This window comes from Lagenorhynchus albirostris, chromosome 7 (assembly GCF_949774975.1).
Source record: "Lagenorhynchus albirostris chromosome 7, mLagAlb1.1, whole genome shotgun sequence".
Lineage (NCBI taxonomy): Eukaryota > Metazoa > Chordata > Mammalia > Artiodactyla > Delphinidae > Lagenorhynchus > Lagenorhynchus albirostris.
In genome coordinates, this window is record NC_083101.1 from 7,317,120 (window position 1) to 7,334,558 (window position 17,439).

General features: G+C 55.1%; 3 protein-coding genes across 7 annotated transcripts in view; 1 reads left to right on the forward strand and 2 right to left on the reverse strand.

Annotated features, from left to right (window-relative positions):
- Positions 1–1,363, reverse strand: part of NUP188 (nucleoporin 188) — a 43,647-nt gene extending 42,284 nt beyond the window's left edge. For both annotated transcript variants that reach the window (XM_060154129.1, XM_060154127.1), the window contains exon 1: positions 1,312–1,363. In XM_060154129.1, the coding sequence (XP_060010112.1) occupies positions 1,312–1,343 (32 nt within the window). In that variant the 5' untranslated portion in view covers positions 1,344–1,363. The remainder of the gene's footprint in view (positions 1–1,311) is intronic.
- DOLK (dolichol kinase) lies at positions 612–3,523 on the forward strand. Of its 3 annotated transcripts, XM_060154133.1 has the most exons (3): positions 612–1,001; positions 1,282–1,473; positions 1,624–3,523. In XM_060154133.1, the coding sequence occupies exon 3, from the start codon at positions 1,752–1,754 to the stop codon at positions 3,366–3,368; it is 1,617 nt and encodes a 538-aa protein (XP_060010116.1). In that variant the 5' UTR covers positions 612–1,001; positions 1,282–1,473; positions 1,624–1,751; the 3' UTR covers positions 3,369–3,523. The 3 variants fall into 3 exon arrangements, with proteins under 3 accessions (XP_060010116.1, XP_060010114.1, XP_060010115.1); XM_060154131.1 differs by having other exon boundaries at positions 1,282–3,523; XM_060154132.1 differs by having other exon boundaries at positions 612–874; positions 1,282–3,523.
- A 2,243-nt stretch (positions 3,524–5,766) lies between these two features.
- On the reverse strand, positions 5,767–15,656 carry PHYHD1 (phytanoyl-CoA dioxygenase domain containing 1). 2 transcript variants are annotated; one of them, XM_060154145.1, is made up of 11 exons: positions 15,549–15,656; positions 13,996–14,154; positions 10,923–10,998; positions 10,799–10,846; positions 9,554–9,609; positions 9,406–9,468; positions 8,737–8,758; positions 7,289–7,417; positions 7,075–7,191; positions 6,276–6,402; positions 5,767–6,123 (listed from the first exon to the last, which is right to left on the reverse strand). In XM_060154145.1, the coding sequence occupies exons 1-11, from the start codon at positions 15,579–15,581 to the stop codon at positions 5,877–5,879; spliced, it is 1,077 nt and encodes a 358-aa protein (XP_060010128.1). In that variant the 5' UTR covers positions 15,582–15,656; the 3' UTR covers positions 5,767–5,876. The 2 variants fall into 2 exon arrangements, with proteins under 2 accessions (XP_060010128.1, XP_060010129.1); XM_060154146.1 differs by having other exon boundaries at positions 5,984–6,171.
- Positions 15,657–17,439: the final 1,783 nt, after the last annotated feature.

The following is a 17,439-nucleotide window of genomic DNA, read 5'->3' on the forward strand; positions in this document are numbered from 1 at the left end:
CAGGTATGAGTTTGGTAGGTTCTCCAGGATGAAGAGAGCATCTTTCAGGCAAAGTAACAGCTTTCCTTCCCTTGTCCTCTTTCATAAAGAACGCGCCTTGCCCTGCAGGAGCTAAACTTTACCCAAGCTCCACAATGGCTGTAAGATAAGCCTAAGAAAAGGAGAGCACAGCGACCACAATGCTGCCCGACAGAAGAGCTGACACGAAACAGCAGAGGGAAGAAAAAGCAAAAAAGGTCCTCACAAGGTTCGGATAGTTCCATGGAAATTCCAAAGAAGAAAACCTCACTAGAGCGGAGAGATGAAGGAAATGGCAAACGGAATAAACATTTACCGAGAGCCTGTTACATGCTCTTCTGGGTGTTGAGGCTACAGCAGTGAACAAGACAAAAAAGTGGGGAACCACTGCCGGCACAGGGAGCAAGAAGTGACAGGGACGGTTAGGCGGGAGGCTGGAAAGGAAAAACACTTCAGGCTTCTAAGTGCGAGATGCAAGTGTGGCGATCCGGTTAAAGCTTCGGAGTCGGACACGCAGCCCGTTCGGAGCTGGGTTTGAGTCATCTGTAAATTACAGGGTGCCTCCCGGAGTTGTGGGAGTTCAAGAAGATAACACGGATAAAAGAAAGCGCGTCGCCGGTGTCTGGCGCTAGTGCGCCTGTACGCTAGCAAGAACTGTCTTTTTCTTTTTTAATATTTTCTCTTCCCGTCCCCAAAACCCAGTACAGCGCCTGGGATGTCCGCTGACGGAATCGATGCATGAGAAAACGACTAGACGGATGGGATGAATGAAAGGCTGAGCGACGAAAGAGGGCTGAAACGGCCAGGAGGTGGCTCGGCGACGCCCGAAACAGACATCCCAACGAGAGCACAGGGGGTAACCTGGGGAGCGCCGCCGGGCCGGGCACAGGAGGCTGCAGCGGGGCCCGGGTAGGGGCTCCCCCGGGCGACCGCGAAGCGCCGAGTCTCGCCTCGAGGGAGCGTCACGCCGCACAGGAAGCGAGGTGGGGGGGAGGGGGCGCCGAGGGACTCGCCGAGGGGAGAGGGGAGGAAGGGAAAGGGACCGGGTAGGGAGACAGGAGGCCGGAGTCAGGGAAGTGGTGAGGCACCGGCCCCCCTCTTGGAGAAGTCACCTCAGACCCCCGCGCGCGGGGACCGTTTGGCTGTAACCGCCTCCCGTCCCGGAGCCCGTCCACCTAGCCGGCCTTCGCCCAGCCACGGCTGCCACATCTAGCCCCCAATTCCCGCCCCGCTTCCGCTCGGCTTCAACCCCGCGCCTCACAGTCACGCCCGCCGACTCGGCCCGCTCCGCACCTCACACACGGATCGCCGGCGGCCGCCGCCATCTTCGCGCGCGCGCGCGCTCCAACCCCGCCCCCAGACGCCACGCCCACGTGATCACTCGCCTCCAGGGCGTGGACGGGGCTTTTCGTCACGTGACGCCGGGGCGGGGCCAACATGGCGATTCCCAGAGAGGTGAGGAACTCCGGGCTAGGGCGGCCGAGGCTGTGAGGGAGGCGGCCGAGGGTCGACGTCTACGCCATAGGTGTGAGGCGGTGGAGGGTAGCCCAACGCCAGCTCCCAGGCGTCAGAGAGTGGCCTACAGTAGAGCTTCCCTTCTCGCAGCTGGAGAACGGATTGAGAAGGTGCTGGCTGGGCGAAGCTACCGCTCTCTGCCTGGCGGGGAATAAAGGGCCCAGAGTCCAGGGCGTTCCTAGTCACCCCAGTTTACCCGGAGTCTCAGGTCTAAAGACATGACCCGAGCGTGCGCTTCCCCGGCCCCTGAGCCTGGGGCCCCGCTGAGCGGTTCGGTGCTGGCAGAGGCGGCAGTGGTGTTCGTAGTGGTGCTGAGCATCCACGCGGCCGTGTGGGATCGATACTCGTGGTGCGCCGTGGCCCTCGCGGTGCAGGCCTTCTACGTCCAGTACAAGTGGGACCGGCTGCTACAGCAGGGAAGCGCTGTCTTCCAGTTTCGAATGTCCGCAAACAGTGGCCTACTGCCCGCCGCGGTGGTCATGCCTTTGCTCGGGCTGGTTATGAAGGAGCGCTGCCAGGCTGCGGGGAACCCATACTTCGAGCGGTTTGGAATTGTGGTGGCGGCCACTGGCATGGCAGTGGCCCTCTTCTCATCGGTACTGGCACTGGGCATCACTCGCCCAGTGCCCACCAACACCTGTGTCATCTCGGGCTTGGCTGGAGGTGTCATCATTTATATCCTGAAGCACTCGCTGAGTGTAGGCGAGGTGATCGAGGTCCTGGAGGTCCTGTTGATCTTTGTCTACCTCAACATGATCCTACTGTATCTGCTGCCCCGCTGCTTCACCCCTGGAGAGGCTCTGCTGGTACTGGGTGGCATCAGCTTCGTGCTCAACCAGCTCATCAAGCGCTCTCTGACTGTGGTGGAAAGCCAGGGGGACCCCTTGGACTTCTTCCTGCTGGTCGTGGTGGTAGGGATGGTGCTCATGGGCATCTTCTTCAGCACCCTCTTTGTTTTCATGGACTCAGGCACCTGGGCCTCTTCCATCTTCTTCCACCTCATGACCTGTGTACTGGGCCTCGGCGTGGTCCTGCCCTGGCTGCACCGGCTCATCCGCAGGAACCCCCTGCTGTGGCTTTTTCAATTCCTCTTCCAGACAGAGACCCGAGTCTACCTCCTAGCCTACTGGTCTCTGCTGGCCACCTTAGCCTGCCTGGTGGTGCTATACGAGAATGCCAAGCGGTCATCTTCCGAGTCCAAGAAGCACCAGGCCCCCACCATTGCTCGGAAGTATTTCCACTTCATTGTGGTAGCCACCTACATCCCAGGTATCATCTTGGACCGGCCACTGCTCTACGTGGCCGCCACCGTATGTCTGGCGGTCTTCGTCTTCCTAGAGTATGTGCGCTACTTCCGCATCAAGCCCCTGGGCCACACTCTGCGAAGCCTCCTGTCCCTCTTCCTGGACGAACGAGACAGTGGACCGCTCATCCTGACCCACATCTACCTGCTCCTAGGCATGTCTCTTCCCATTTGGTTAGTCCCCAGACCCTGCACACAGAAGGGTAGCCTAGGGGGAGCCAGGGCCCTAGTTCCCTATGCAGGAGTCCTGGCCGTCGGTGTGGGCGACACTGTGGCCTCCATATTCGGCAGCACCATGGGGGAGATCCGCTGGCCTGGAACTAAAAAGACTTTTGAGGGGACCATGACATCTATATTTGCCCAGATAATTTCTGTAGCTCTGATCTTAATCTTCGACAGTGGAGTGGACTTAAACTACAGTTATGCTTGGATTTTGGGGTCCATCAGCACCGTGTCCCTCCTAGAAGCATACACTACGCAGATAGACAATCTCCTTTTGCCTCTCTACCTCCTGATATTGCTGATGGCCTAGGTGCTGTGCAGCAGCGATGAAGGAAACAGGGACATGGGGAAGACAAATGGTCCCCACGGCAGCCAGCCACTTGGGCTTGAAGAGCCAGGAGGGGAGAAGCAGATTTAATTTTTCAGTTGATTGAGATTTAAAATAAAAATCAAAGCACTCCCGGGTTTAGTTTTCGTGATATTTTAAAAAGCAAAAAGGCTTAACCGATAGTGCAACAACTCAAAGAGCTTGAGTGCGCCATAGGGCCCCCCCTCACCTTGCAGTCCTCGGGGGGGCCGGAGTGGACACGAGGCCGTAGGGCAGAGTGGTTAACACTTCAGGTTCTGGTGTCAGACTCATCTGGTCAGAATCCTTGGCTGAACCACTTCTTAACGGTGTGAGTTGCCTAATCACCCTGGGCCTCAATTCTCACGTCTGCAAGATGGGAATAATAAGAGCCTGCACCTCACGCGGTGTCGTGAGGTTCTGGCGAAGTGACGTGTGTGAGGTGACCAGCCCAGAGCCTGCCCTTAAGTGCGGAAGTGTCACGTAAGTGAGGGAAAGTGTCATTGTTACCCAAGGCCAGTCCTCACCTCAGCAAAAAGCCAGGCAAACCAAAGGGTTATGTGGGTTGTACTTGGAGACCAGAGTGACCCTACTCCCCTGGCTTCATTCAGAGGAGACTACGAGAGGAAAATAGCCAAGTGCATGTGATTTCTCCCATTTGGGCTAGGAAGAAATGAAGGGGAGAGATGGGATCTGTTTGTTGCGTCCCTTGAAGGGCTGGAGGAAGAGGATCCATCCTGGGCCTGTTTCAGCCAACCCCACCCTGCCTCAAGGCCTCTGCTGCCTGGCCGAGTGGTGCTGATGAAGGACAGGCTGGACAGCACAGGGTCCTTGTCAGGGGGTCCCTCCTGAGACCTCTCACCCTCCAGTCACGTCCACACCTGTGTTGGTCTCTTCTCTTGGCGAGAAATTAGAGGCAAGGTCTGGTGAAGTTTACTGAGAGTTCAGGATCGCTCTTCCGGGGCGCGGGAGGGGGCAGTGCACGCCCCAGCCTTGCTCTCTGTGAGGGCAGAGTCCAGCTCTCCCTGGTTCCCCACCGCATCCCCCAGTGCCAGCACAGCCTGGCACATAGCAGGAACTCGGCAGACCTTCGCTGCATGCATGAACGGCTCCCATCAGTGAGAAGAGAGCACAGCAGGTTTCTCAAGGCTGGACCGGGTTCTCCCCACTTGCCACCAGCCTGACAGGGAGCGGCCTAGGCAGGAAGAGGTGAGAACGTGGGCCCACCAAGGCCGGAAGCCAGGAGCCCAGCTCTGGGAGCTTGCTTCTGCCTGAGCATCACTGCCAAGCCCTTTCACTCGGAGAGTGTTACGACATTGGTTTTGGGCTCAGAGGAGCCTTAACAAACCCTTCCCTTGGCTCAGGCTCCCCGCGACTGCTCGCTGAAGGAGGCAACACCATGTTAGGGTGTAGTGTATATGAGTGCTGGCTTGCCCCACTGACTCCCTGGGTGGTTTGTTCCCATACAGAGTGGGGGTTGGAAGTCAAGGTCATAAAATCATAAGGCCGCTGAGGCCAGGCAGGTAATGCAATGAAGGAGGACAGGGAAGAGAAGCGGAGAGCACGTGTACCTGTAAGAAGGCAGCTCCAGCCAGTGGTACGTAGGCTAGACCACAGGCCCCCGGGCTGTTGACCTGCTCTTTCAAAGAAGCTTGGAAACCTGAATTGTTACGTGAAATCTCCCAATTTTAAAATGTTGTGGGTTTTTGGTTCATTTGTCTTAAAATGCCGAGGCCCAGACAAAACAATTCTGCATTGTGAAATCGGCTGGTGGCCCCCAGTTTGCAACCTCTGAGCAGACCCCCGCCAGGCAGGTTTCAGATTTGGTAGTTGTTCCTGCAGCTCTGGGTGCCTGCCAAGCATGTCCAAACAGGAGTGACCTGTGGAGGCCCTCGTCCGGCCCCTTGATGGTGCAGGTGGCCAAATGGGCCCAGAGAGAAGGGCCTGGCCTGAGGCCGGAAATCGAGTTGGTCACAGAGCCAGGACCAGAATCTCAGACTAGATTCCAGGCTCTGGTCTTTTCCCTCCCCAGGAAAGGAGAACTGGGAGCATAGAGGTTAGAAGCACAGGCTCCGGATCCGGCTGACCTCGCCAAACGCCTGAAGAGCCGTGGGACTTGGGCAGGTCACTTAACCTTCCCATGTGTCAGCTCCCTCATCTGTAAACAGCACCTACCTGAAAGGGGTGAGGATCCAGTGATAAAGCACAGAAAGCTCTTGGCACCGTGAATGCCCACTAAATGTCACTTACTGTTATTAACACCGTGCATACCTCACCGGGCAGGGCTGGGCTACCTGCGATGATTTTCAGCAGGGTTCCCATCTTGAGAGGAAGGCTGCTTGGGAAAGAAGGATCAAGATGCTGCATTTGGAAGTGTTTTTTATTCAGTGTCTCCCACCGTAATGACCAAGAGTTCCATGTGAGAGGGGAGACGACGGGTGAGAAGCCGACAGAGAAGCAGCCAGAACCCTTTCATGGCCGCGAGGCTGCCTCTAGGGGGAGGTTGTGTTGGGGTCGGGACAGACAGAGACAGATCTCGGGGAAGGCACCCAGCCCAGCCTTCTGCTGCTGCCTGCCTGTCTGCACAGACACCAGCAGAAGGAAAGCCCTGGAGGAGAGATGCGAATTCCCCGTTGCAGCTGGGCGGTGGGTTGAGGCGCTGGCGTTGGTGGCCCACAGCTTCTCCCGAGAGGGGGTGGCGTCCCTGCCCTCAGAGGGCCTTTAGGTGTACAGTGGGGGAAAGGGCAGCTCAGCTGTCGGCTGGAGCCTGCAGAGGATGGGGAGAGGACCTCGAGGTGCTAGTAGCACTGCTCCCAGCCTCCGGGACCTCTTCGGGAGCTGTCTGGGGCCCACACACACCCCGCCACCTACCAGTTATCTGGGCTCCAGACCGTGGCAGCAGCCTCCAGGAGGTGGAAAGTATAGGCCTGGCGTGAGCAGTCGGAGAAATTCTGCTCACTTTTGTGCACCACTTCTCCGTGGATTAGGACGAGGGCCCCTGGCAGGGACACAGCGAGTCAAAAGTGCACTCGAGGCAGGAAGGGACATGGTGGGCGGCCCCTCCCTTAAGCGATGTCGTGGGCTATTCATCCCCATTCCCATCCCCGGACGCTCAGGGGCCTGGAGTCTGCCCCAGCATCGGAGGCTGTGCTGTTGGACATGGGTTCCCCTGGGGTCAAGTCCCTTCCGCTGTGGCCCGTGCCCTTGGCAAGCCTCAGCAAGGGCATCCACCTCCATGGCATTTGTAGAACCAGACAGAAGCTCTCTGTCCCATGCCAGCCAGCTGGGGCCTCAGCCGGGAATGCAGAGTTGGGGCTCAGTTTCCCTTTTCTAAAAGGAAGGGTGTGCTGACAGCCAGGATTTGTGAGCACTTGTGGTGCACCATCTTACATATGACATCTCACTGGCTTCCCTACTTTATGTTTGGGGAAACTGAGGCTCAGAGAGGTTCAGTCATTTGCTCACGGAGACAGCCGGGAAGTAGCAGGGTCTGGATTCCAGCCTGATCTGGGAGACCCTGCTGTCAACCACACAGCTTTCAGACCTCCCAGTGCCCACCCAGCCCTACCTTCCCTCATGCGGTGACTTCCCAGCCCTCAGGTGAGCTGGCTGGTCAGAGCAAGCACAGACCCCCAGGCATGGCCTCCGGGCCCCTCTGCACACCCCCTACCTCTCTGCACCGGTGTGGGCACAAAGAGGCTGTTATCCCGGGCTGGCTCGGTCCCAAGGAAGCTGGTGCCAGGCGCCGAGCCAGCAGGGGCCCGGACCATCCTTCTCGACACTCCACCTGCGGGCCAAGGTGGGGACTTTAGCCTCTCTTTATTCGGGGTCCCTCCCCTGTGGGGGTTGGGGACGAGTGGGCAGGGAGAGGCAGGTGGCCTCACCTGTGTGGGAGCCAGGGATGAACCAGAGGCAGCCATTCTCCAGCGTGGCATCTTCCAGAGCAATCCACACGCCCAGCACCCGGCCCAGAGGCTCCGTATGCAGGAAGGAGGCGTCCTGGTGAGGGGAGACTGCAGCAGGCCCGCCTGGGCATCAGGCGCCTGGCCTCACCCCACCTTGGCCTCGTTTCTACTCACTCTGTGGTCCTCCCAGGGCCCTCCAGGCCCAGCCTTCCCATGAGTAGTTAGAATCTCATCGCTTCCTGGCCTGGAGACTCTGGGCAGGAGATTTCACCTCTCAAGCTTCAATTTCCTAAACCATAAAGCAGCCCCAACGATAACCTAACCTCACGAGGTTGCTGGAGGATTCTGAGACAATGTAGGAAAAGTGCTTAGTCCACGGCCTGACGTTGTAGTCGCTGCCTGAAAAGCAGCTGCTATCGTTTAATTCCAGCCAGGTAACTCAAGCCGCCATCCTTAACCAGCGAGAGCACCTCCAGCCACCAGATGGTCCAGTGTGAGCCACCAGTGGGCTAAGACTTGGAAGTTGGGTGTGAAGCAGGAAACGGACCCAGCATCCACATTGTAAACATCCCTGCATGATGCTGGGGCCCAGGCAGGATGGAGAACCGCTGAACAGAGGACCTTAGTCTGTAACAACAAGAGGGTGCTAGTCTCGCCTCATCCCTTCCTGGGGAACTGTGTGCTTTCTGAGCACCAAAGTTTAAGTCAGACTTTGACAATCCAGACAGTGTCCAGATGAAGGTGTCCTAATGGTGGGGGCCCCAAAACATTTGGAGGAGTAATGGCTGAAGGAGCTGGGGGTGCTGGACTGAGCAGAGAAGGCTCAGGGAGAGGATGGCCATCCCTTCAGGAGACTGTCCTCAAGCTGGATGGGGGGGAGGAGGGGGCCTCACAAGGGGAATGACTTGAGCTCATGTCAGGAAAGGAAGAGCTGCCTGTACGGGTGGTGAGCCCTCTGCCACTGGAGGTATTTGAGAGAAGTGGATCATCACCCATGAGGGAGGCTGGAAAGGGTATCCGGGTATCCAGGGGCTTTGTAGTCAGATCAGCAGTTTCTATGCTGAATCAGTCCTCCAGGGAACTTGGTAAAATACAGATTCCCAGGACCTTGCCACCCTCCTGACTCAAGATCTCAGGGAAAGGGGCCCAGGAATCTGTATTTTTAACCAGCAAGGAGTCGCTGCCAGGTTCGGGAACCACTGGGTCAAGGGCTCCAGGACACCCCCCTCCACCCTCCCACCCCACCCCACCCCCCGGCATCCAGTCTTTCAGGAAGCAGCAGAAGATGGCTTCTCCTCCGCTGGCCCAGGCTCTTGTCTATGGACGTCTTGGCAGGCGCCTTCCCTCCCTCTGGAGACCTGACAACCACTAAAGTCCCAGATCTCCCGCCGGGGCCTTTGCTGGCCCCCAGCCTGCTCTTGGCTCACCTTCGCCGCCCAAGTGAGGTTGCTGCAGGAGAGAGGAGGGGCCGGGTGAGGCCAGGGAGAGCGGGGAGGGGCAGGGGCTGCCCTGAGTCCTCCGAGTAGGATGCTCTTCCCCCCGCCACAGGTGTTTATCTGCAAGGCTTCCACGTCAGCACCCAGCTATCGAGCACCTACTATGTGCCAGGCCCAGGAGGGCTGCAAAGAGAAAAGCCACCCTGTCTGGCAGGGAGCTCCCAGTCTGAGCACACACGTCCCTAACGAGAACACAAGGCAGAAGTGAGGGGCAGTGGGAGAGGCTGGGGCCCAGGCCAGCGATTAAGCCTCTGGGCTCCGGGATCAGAGATGTGTCCTCTCTTCTCAAGGGCGTTGGAAGGCTTCCTGGAGGAGGTGGCACTGGGCTGGGCCTTGAAAGCTGGGAGCAGAGCATTTCAATAGCCAACAAAGGGAGGAGGCAGCCCCGGGATCCCCTTTCCTTCCACGGCACCCTAACTGAGCCCCAACTAAGTGCCAGACGCCCTAACCAGAGGAGACCCGGTTTTCACGTTCTCCCGCCAACTTAATAATACTTCCTCGGGGAGGCAGCTTGTGGCCCTTGTAAGGAAGGGCTTGGTATGAGCACTGTGCCCATTTTACAGAGGGTAAATGGAGCCCTGAGGAGGACGAGGAGCTCACCTTAAAGATATACATGCTCTGCACCACCACGGGCATCCGGAGGCCCAGACTTCTGGCCAAAGCCTGGAAGGGGGCAGAGGTCACATGGCCAGCCTGCCCACACTCACATATGGCCCACCGGCCCGCCCTCACTGACACCTCTGCTCACCTGCACCTTGGGGGAGTGTGTGACACACTTGAAGACAGGGTCATGGGCGTGCAGAGCTGCGGGACAGAGGTGGGCTGAAGAGCCAGTCCCCAGTCCCCATGCATCCCTCCCACGCCTAGGCCTGGGCACCCAGGGTCAGGCCTCACTTTGATATTCTCACCTATTTTCTGTGCATTAAGCTTTCTGCTTGCTTATAACTGAGAAATGGGCCCCACAGATGCCTTCACCTGACCTATGACCTTATTCTTGACCTTCTAGCCCTGACTGGCCGCCCTTCAGAGGACCAAGGACTCCAAGGGACCCATCACTGGGTAGCAATTTTGGTACTGCCGCTTGCTCTGTCGGACTCCGAGCACCGATTTCTCTCCTTTAAGCCTTAGTTTCCTCCTGTGTACAATGGGATCAGCCCTGCCTCCTGGGCTGCCATAGGACTCCATGGGCTAACGTGTGCGCGAGCACAGCCCAGGACCAGGCACAGAACAGTCCCTCTTCTCATTATTCACTACTGTTGTTATTACAAAAAGTGAGGGTTGAACGTATTTAATGCCACTGAATTGTACACTTCAAAATGGTTACGATGGTAAATTTTCTATTATACGTATTTTACCACAATTTGTAAAAAAAAGCAAAGCTACCATGATATAACTTCATGTTTAAAAATCAGCCTACAAGATAAATTATAAGGGTTGTTTTTGTTTTTGTTTTTCTTGCCACATCACGCGCCTTGTGGGATTTTAGTTTCCTGACCAGGGATCGAACTCAGGCCCTCGGCAGTGAGAGCACGGAGTCTTAACCATTGGACCGCCAGGGAACGCCCTACAAAATAACTATAATGCACGATCCTGAAAAAAAAAAAAAGAAAATAAGAGGGTTTCCTAGCTTGGTTTAGGGGTCTTGGAACAGGGACCTTGTCAACATGTTTGGTGTTCCTTAAGAAGCCTTCAGGGAGCAATGGGACCCAGAATCCCCACATGCCTGGGGCCTGAATCATACGCAGGCCCGGCAGTAGAGAGTTGAGGAGCCTGCACACACCCATCTGCACGGGGGGGTGGGCTCAAATGGACCCCTCTTCCCAGTGATACGGTGGCAATGTCATGTGATTAGCATCATAAGATGCAGGAGAGCAGGGCCCAAGAAGGACCCTGCACCCAGAAATGCCATTTGTTGGGCTACTACCTTAACGTGTGCTTTGAGGGATGGCCCCCAAACTCTTCAGACCTCAGTTTCTCTCCAGCCCCTGCTTACCATGGCCAATTTTGTTGATGGATTTCTCCGGAGGGACCAGGAAATTTCCTGTGGCACAAGGGACAGGTCAAGCTGGAAGGACTGGAGTCCAGCCACCCCCGCCTCTAGGGCCCCAGTTCCAAACCTTTCTCATCAAAGACGCCTTTCTCAAAGAAGAACCGAATCTTGTCGCCGCTGCTCAAGAAATAGTCTGTGCTGCCCTGTGGAGAGGGGACAACAGAGGGGCTGAGAGAGCATCAGGGGGTCCCAGGTGGGCCTGGCAGAGAAGGAAGAGGATTCAGATGCTTCCCACCCCACAGAGCTGCAGACGCCTCAGAGAAACCCCAAGGACCTGGAAGCACAGCCGGAAGCTACAAGCATGGAATTTCTTAGAAACCTCTAAATAAATCACATGACTCAGACTCCATAATGGCATGAAACACAGGTACCAGATCAAACACGCCTGGTTCCCAGAGAGCCTTGGGCCACTTGTTTTACCTCTCAAAGGCTCAGTTTCCTCATCTGTAAAAGGGGAATAATAATAGAACTGACCTCCCTGGATTGTTGGAGGCTTCAGGTTCAGGTAGAGGCTGAATCTTATAGAAGTTGAGAACACAGACCCTGGAGCTAGAATACTTGGGTTCAAATCCCAGCTCTGCCACTAACTGACTGTAATCACAACCACATTACTGAACCTCTCCAGGCTTAGTTTCCTCATAAAATATAGAGGCTATTAATGGCACCTATCTCATAGGGTGTTGTAGGGATTATGAATCAGTATATATAAGGCATATAAGAACAGTCCTTGGAATGTGGTATAATGTGAATATCTGCCTTTATTATTATTATTACTACTGCTGCTAAATAGAAAACACCCAGCAAGGACATGGCTAAATGCTCGATAAACATAAGCTATTACTAATCCTGTTCTTTTATCTTAATAACCTCTCCTTGTTAATTTTATTGATTTTTTTTTTTTGACCACACCCTGTGGCTTCTGGGATCTCAGTTCCCCGACCAGGGATCAAACCCGGGCCGCAGCAATGACAGTGCCGAATCCTAACCACTAGGCCACCAGGGAACTCCGTTCTTGTTAATTTTAATATCATGTTTTAAATTTCTTAGCAGCATATGATAGTGATGCTCCAGGGACTTCCCTGGTGGTCCAGTGGTTGAGAATCCACCTTCCAGTGCAGGGGACGCGGGCTCGATCCCTGGTTGGGGAACTAAGATCCCACATGCTGCAGGGCAACTAAGCCCACATGCTCTAGAGCTCGAGTGCCACAACTAAGACCCGATGCAGCCAAACACATAAATAAATAAATAAATAAATAAATAAATAGTTAATTTTAAAAAAAGAAGAAAATGATGCTCCAGGGAGATGCCCCATGCTTTCCTTGTGGCTTTAGCCACCTATGATCACCAAATATATCTTCCTTCATGGTGACGTAAGTACAGTTTGAGTGTCACCGATGCCCCTATCTGGGTTCCCATATGGCACAGCCCCAGCACTTCCTCAACTGCACACATCTGCTGTCACAGTGCCTTGCGTGGCTCAACTCAGTGACCTGTCTGGCCCTTTCCACGCCCTTCCCACTGAAAACTAAAAGTTTTTATTCAACATTCTTAACTCCTCTGCACTAGCAGGGAAACAAGTCTGGGAAGCATAACTGATAATAACAATAAAGACGGTGACGCTACACGCGTGTCAAAGATTTTTACTTAACTCAGTAATTCACAAGGGAACCAGAAACATGTTGAAAGGAGAATTCCAAGAAACACACAAATATAGGCAATAAGAAACGCTGAAATGAATTTACAAATCAATGCAAAACTGAATCTATCCACAAGGACAATAACTGCATCCTGCCGGGCCCAGTTCATACCCATTTCTATGGACGAGTATCATGTGAGTTATTATCAGTTCTATGTAACTTACAGAGTTGTATAATAACTCAAAAACAATGAAAGGTGCTGGTAAGCTGGAACGGAGCACTACTAGACAGGACACCGCCAATATTTTTTTCTTTTTTAGGGATTTCCCTGGTGGTGCAGTGGTTAAGAATCTGCCTGCCAATGCAGGGGACACGGGTTCGAGCCCTGGTCCAGGAAGATCCCAAATGCCGCGGAGCAACTAAGCCCGTGAGCCACAACTACTGAGCCTGCGCTCTAGAGCCCGCGAGCCACAACTACTGAAGCCCGCGTGCCTAGAGCCCATGCTCCGCAACAAGAGAAGCCACCGCAATGAGAAGCCTGTGCACCTCAACGAAGAGTAGTCCCTGCTCACCGCAACTAGAGAAAGCCTGCGCGCTGCAACGAAGACCCAACGCAGCCAAAAATTAATTAATCAATTAATTTTTAAAAAACTCATTTCAAAGTCTTTCACAGTATCAGTAGTGAATATTAAGGGTTTACTGAATACCAGTGCAGCCAAATGAAACCGACTGTTTGGAGGAAAGTGTCATTCTGTAACCCTTTTTCTTTCTGAAGTCCCCAGTCTCTGGGTTGCAAGCCTTCTAGTCATTGTAATTCCCTTTATGCCCACCAGATGGCAGAAGCTCCTTGCCATGAGTAAGCGTGAGCCCCATTACTGAGCCTGGACCACAGCTTTGGCTTGGGGGCCCAGCCGCAGGCAGGCTTATAAATTCAGCCTATGAAGGGTTAAGAGAACTGTGTGGGAGAACCCCTGGGCCTCAACTTACCCATCTCAAGCTGTACTGAGTCCTAGTAGGTCACTGGGGGAAACAAGCAGTTCCTTGTCTCATTGGGGGATGACTTACCCAGGTGGGCCCATCAGAATCACTTGGCTCATGCTGGGTTGCTGGCCACAAAGAGGTCCTTTGTGGCAGGAAAACTTCTAAGAAAGTACAGCAGAGCAGTGACAGCATGCACTTGGTATCAGGCAGATCTGGGTTCAAAGTCTGACCCTATCAGTTACTAATTGTGTAGTTTGGGGCAAGTGAGCTGAGCCTCATTTACCCCACCTGTCTAATGGGGGCAATAATGCTGACCTCATAAATTCGTAGTAGGGAGTGAAGGAAATATGCATATAAGACACTTAGCCTGGAGACCGGCCCACAGAAAGCTTGGGGCCTGATTCGTTACCAGCCTGAGCCCATGGGCCTTGGGGTCCTAACCTTTCCAGGCTGCTGCGCTGGCTGGGGACTCAGCCACCCATCAAAGACCAAATCTCACTCTTACCTGCTCCAGGCACCTACCTGGGCTCTCAGCTGCTCCTCCTCCTGGGTGGAAAATTCCGTGCGACAGTGGAGAGGGACATCCATCTCAGCCACTATCTCGCCAATCCTCCGCTGCATGGCCACGCACTCGTCGGCAGACCAGAATCCTTCCAGCACCAGGAATCCATCCTCCTGAAACTGCAGGCAGGAAGGAGATTCAGGCTTCTTTCTCCCTGCCCTCAACCGCTCTTGACAAGAACTGATTTGACCCTTCCCCAAACCATGAGCCGTGTGGAGGCAGGACAAAGCATCCTGTTCATTGCTCTGCCCCCCTCCCTGGCGATGGTGTCTAGTGCCCAGTGAAGAGCAATCAGTGTTGGCTGCTTGAATGAAGGAAGGGGAAGCGGAAGGGGAGATGTCCCCGCCCTAACCTTCCAGGGAATACAACCTCATTCATCTATTCAGCTAATACTGGCTGAGCATCTACCGTGCACCAGACATGGTTTTAGGAGCTGGAGATTCAGTCATGAGCAAGCCAGCCATGATGCTTGCCTCTCAGAACTTAGTCTAGAGAAGGAGATGGATATCAAACAAACCAGCACACAGGTGAACTTATCACACAAAGTACGGTTTATCTACCTGAAATACAACACAGCTGATAGAAAAATATTTATTGGCATGGGAATGTGTTCCACACATACTGTGAGTTTAAAAAAAAAAAGCCAACTACAAATTAGTATCCTAATTTGTGAGAACCTGGGCAAGTGCTTTCCCCTCTCTGACTCTCAGGCTATCAGATGGGGAGCACAGCAGTGCCTCCTTTATGAAACATACAGCAAGCAGGCAAGCAATCGGCGACAGCTTTTGTGTATTATGATGGACCTTTTATTTTATGTATTTGGCCCCCCAGCGCAGCTTGTGGAATCTAAGTTCCCCAACCAGGGATTGAACCCGTGCCCTCTGCAGTGGAAGCGCGTAGTCCTAACCACTGGACCGCCAGGGAAGTCCCCTGAAACTTTTAGAGATTCAAGGGCTGTATGCCAAAATATTGTCTCAGCATAGGAATCCATAGGTGGGTTTAAATTTTCTTTTTTGAGCTTTTCTGTATTTTTTTGCATTTTCCTCTTGCCATCAGGAACAAACAACAAGGGTCATGTTTTTTAAAAGTCTCCGTCGCGCTGATTCCCACGGGTTAGCCTTTTCGGGTCTGAACGCGCCCACCGGGTGGTTGCCCTGCCACCCGCCCCGCGCTAGAGGTGGGTTGTGGGTAGGGTGGGGCGGGTGGGTCCGCCCCTCGTCGGCCCCGCCTCTTCCCAGACCCCCGCCCCCGCCCCCAGTTCACAGGATCTTGTGTTTTCTTCTGGTTTCTTCACGCAAACATTCCCACCCCAACCGCGGTGCGTTGGCCTGAATGGCCCCTGGCTGTGTATGCAGAAGTTAGGGGTCATGGCTGTGAACCGACCACTCTGGGATTCAGTTTCCTCTTCTGAAAAACGTAAGGGGGTGGGTCGAGTTCCCCGGGACTACTCCGAGTCCGGAGGGGCCCCCCACATTTACCTGACCCTCGGGGTACCCACCCAGCAGGGCCCTACCTTCTGGAGCTGTGAGGGGCTCAGGTAGGCCATGAGGACGAGGCAGGGCGCACGGGTGGCTCTGCGGCTGTGCCTGAGGCTGGAGAGGAGAAAGGTCAGGAGGGGAGAGTGGCCAGAGCCTGGGAGGCCCAGGAGGATTTAACCCTTCCCTGCCCAGAGAAAACCGAATCCTGGCCTTCAGCTCCTCCCCGCCCCCCATCCAGAGAAAACCCATTCCCGGCCCCCAACACACCCACCCCACCCCACCCCCTCTCACTTCTGTCCTTGGGTGGGGCCCTTGTCTCTGCCCCACACCCTGGGTCCATCCCCCCAGCTAATCCAGGATTAGCCATTTCTGATTCCCTACAAGATCTTTAACTGCCTCCTTGCAGTTTCCTTCCAGAAACCACTCCCGGCTGGCTGTTTCCGATGTGCCCAGAAGTTGTGTCCTAGGAGTGTCTGGGCAGGCAGGAGGACACCCGAGTCCCTGCCCAGGTGCCACAACTAACTGTAACCTCCAACCCATATCTGCCCCTGGGTCGAGGCAGGGTTAGAAAGTGCCCAGGCCACCAGCAGCAGCATCTGGGTGGGATGGGATGCAAGGTGGGTCTGGGGGCACACACATCAGACAGACTCTGAGCTCTGCATTCCAAAGGTGGAAGAGGGCTTCAGAGGACTGCCTGGGCCCCCGCCCCTGCCCCCCAAGCTCCGATCCCCTGGGACTCTCTAGGTCCTGAAGAGATTACAGATCTGTCTGCAGCTCAGAGGAAGAGAAGATAAGGGGGGATCTTAGAAAGGGGAAGGGGCTAGAGCGGGGGCCTGGGTCTTCAAAATGAGGGCGAGGGAAGCCATGGTTCCGGTTCCCCACCCCCAGGCCCAAGATGCTGGTGCCTGAGGCCGGCTGGCACAGCGGAGGCCGCGGTCAGAACACCCACCCTTCCAACCAGCCCTGCTCAGCAGCTGACGGGGCTGTTCTGGCTGCGGCTTCTTGAAACCCAGCCGCCACTGGCCTTCCCTGAAATGATGCTTTCTGAATGGCGAAGGGACAGAGTGTCTCAGGAGCGAGCGTGGGGACACTGCTCAGCCCTCAGGAGCCTTGGCCCTAAGTCAAGTCGTGTTTTCTGCGCCACCGCACTGGGAGTATAGCTGCTTGGTCCCTGCTTCCCAAGAGCAGAGAGCCAGGGGAGGGGAGAGCCCCGGCAGGCTCCTGAGGCTGGAGGGTGAAGAGGTTCCCAGGGGACAGGCCAGGTGAGGAAGACAGGTGGAAGACAGAACCCTTTGGGGAAATACAGCCAATACTCAAGGCAGGGAGCGATCCGAGCTGTCCTGGCCCCTTCCCAACAGATCCAGAGAGACACCTGCCATGTGCCAGGAACACAGTGAGGGTCCAGTAGTGCTGGGCTAGCAACTCCTCGGGGAACCCCCATCCAAGGCTTACATCCACACCCAGGCCTTACTTTCCCCATCTGTGCTTTGGGGATAACAGAAGTACCTCCTGGGCACTTAGAAAGTGCCCACTGGCTGTTCACCGTACGTTAGCAGAAACTGTTCTCGGTGGAATGTGAGGGTATTTTTACTTTACTTTTTGAACTTCCCTAAGTTTTCCAAACTGCTGTTATCATCAGAGAAAAGGCCACCAGTGTGGTTTTAAATGGAGTGAAGAGCCCTGAGTTGGGGGGAGGCGGGGGGATGGCTGGGCCTCCCACGACTTGTTCATTCATTCCACTCAGGCTTTGGGAAGTGGGTGGGTGGTGTTTCCACATTGCTGTTTTTTTCCAAAAGCTAACCAGCTCCAGATCCGGTGCTTGGGCCACCCCAAGCCTGAGGCAGGGCAGCGGGCACTGGTGGGGAGGTACCACACCAGACAGGAGAGGAAGACCTCTACTCTCGAGATAAAGGAGGGTGTTCTAGG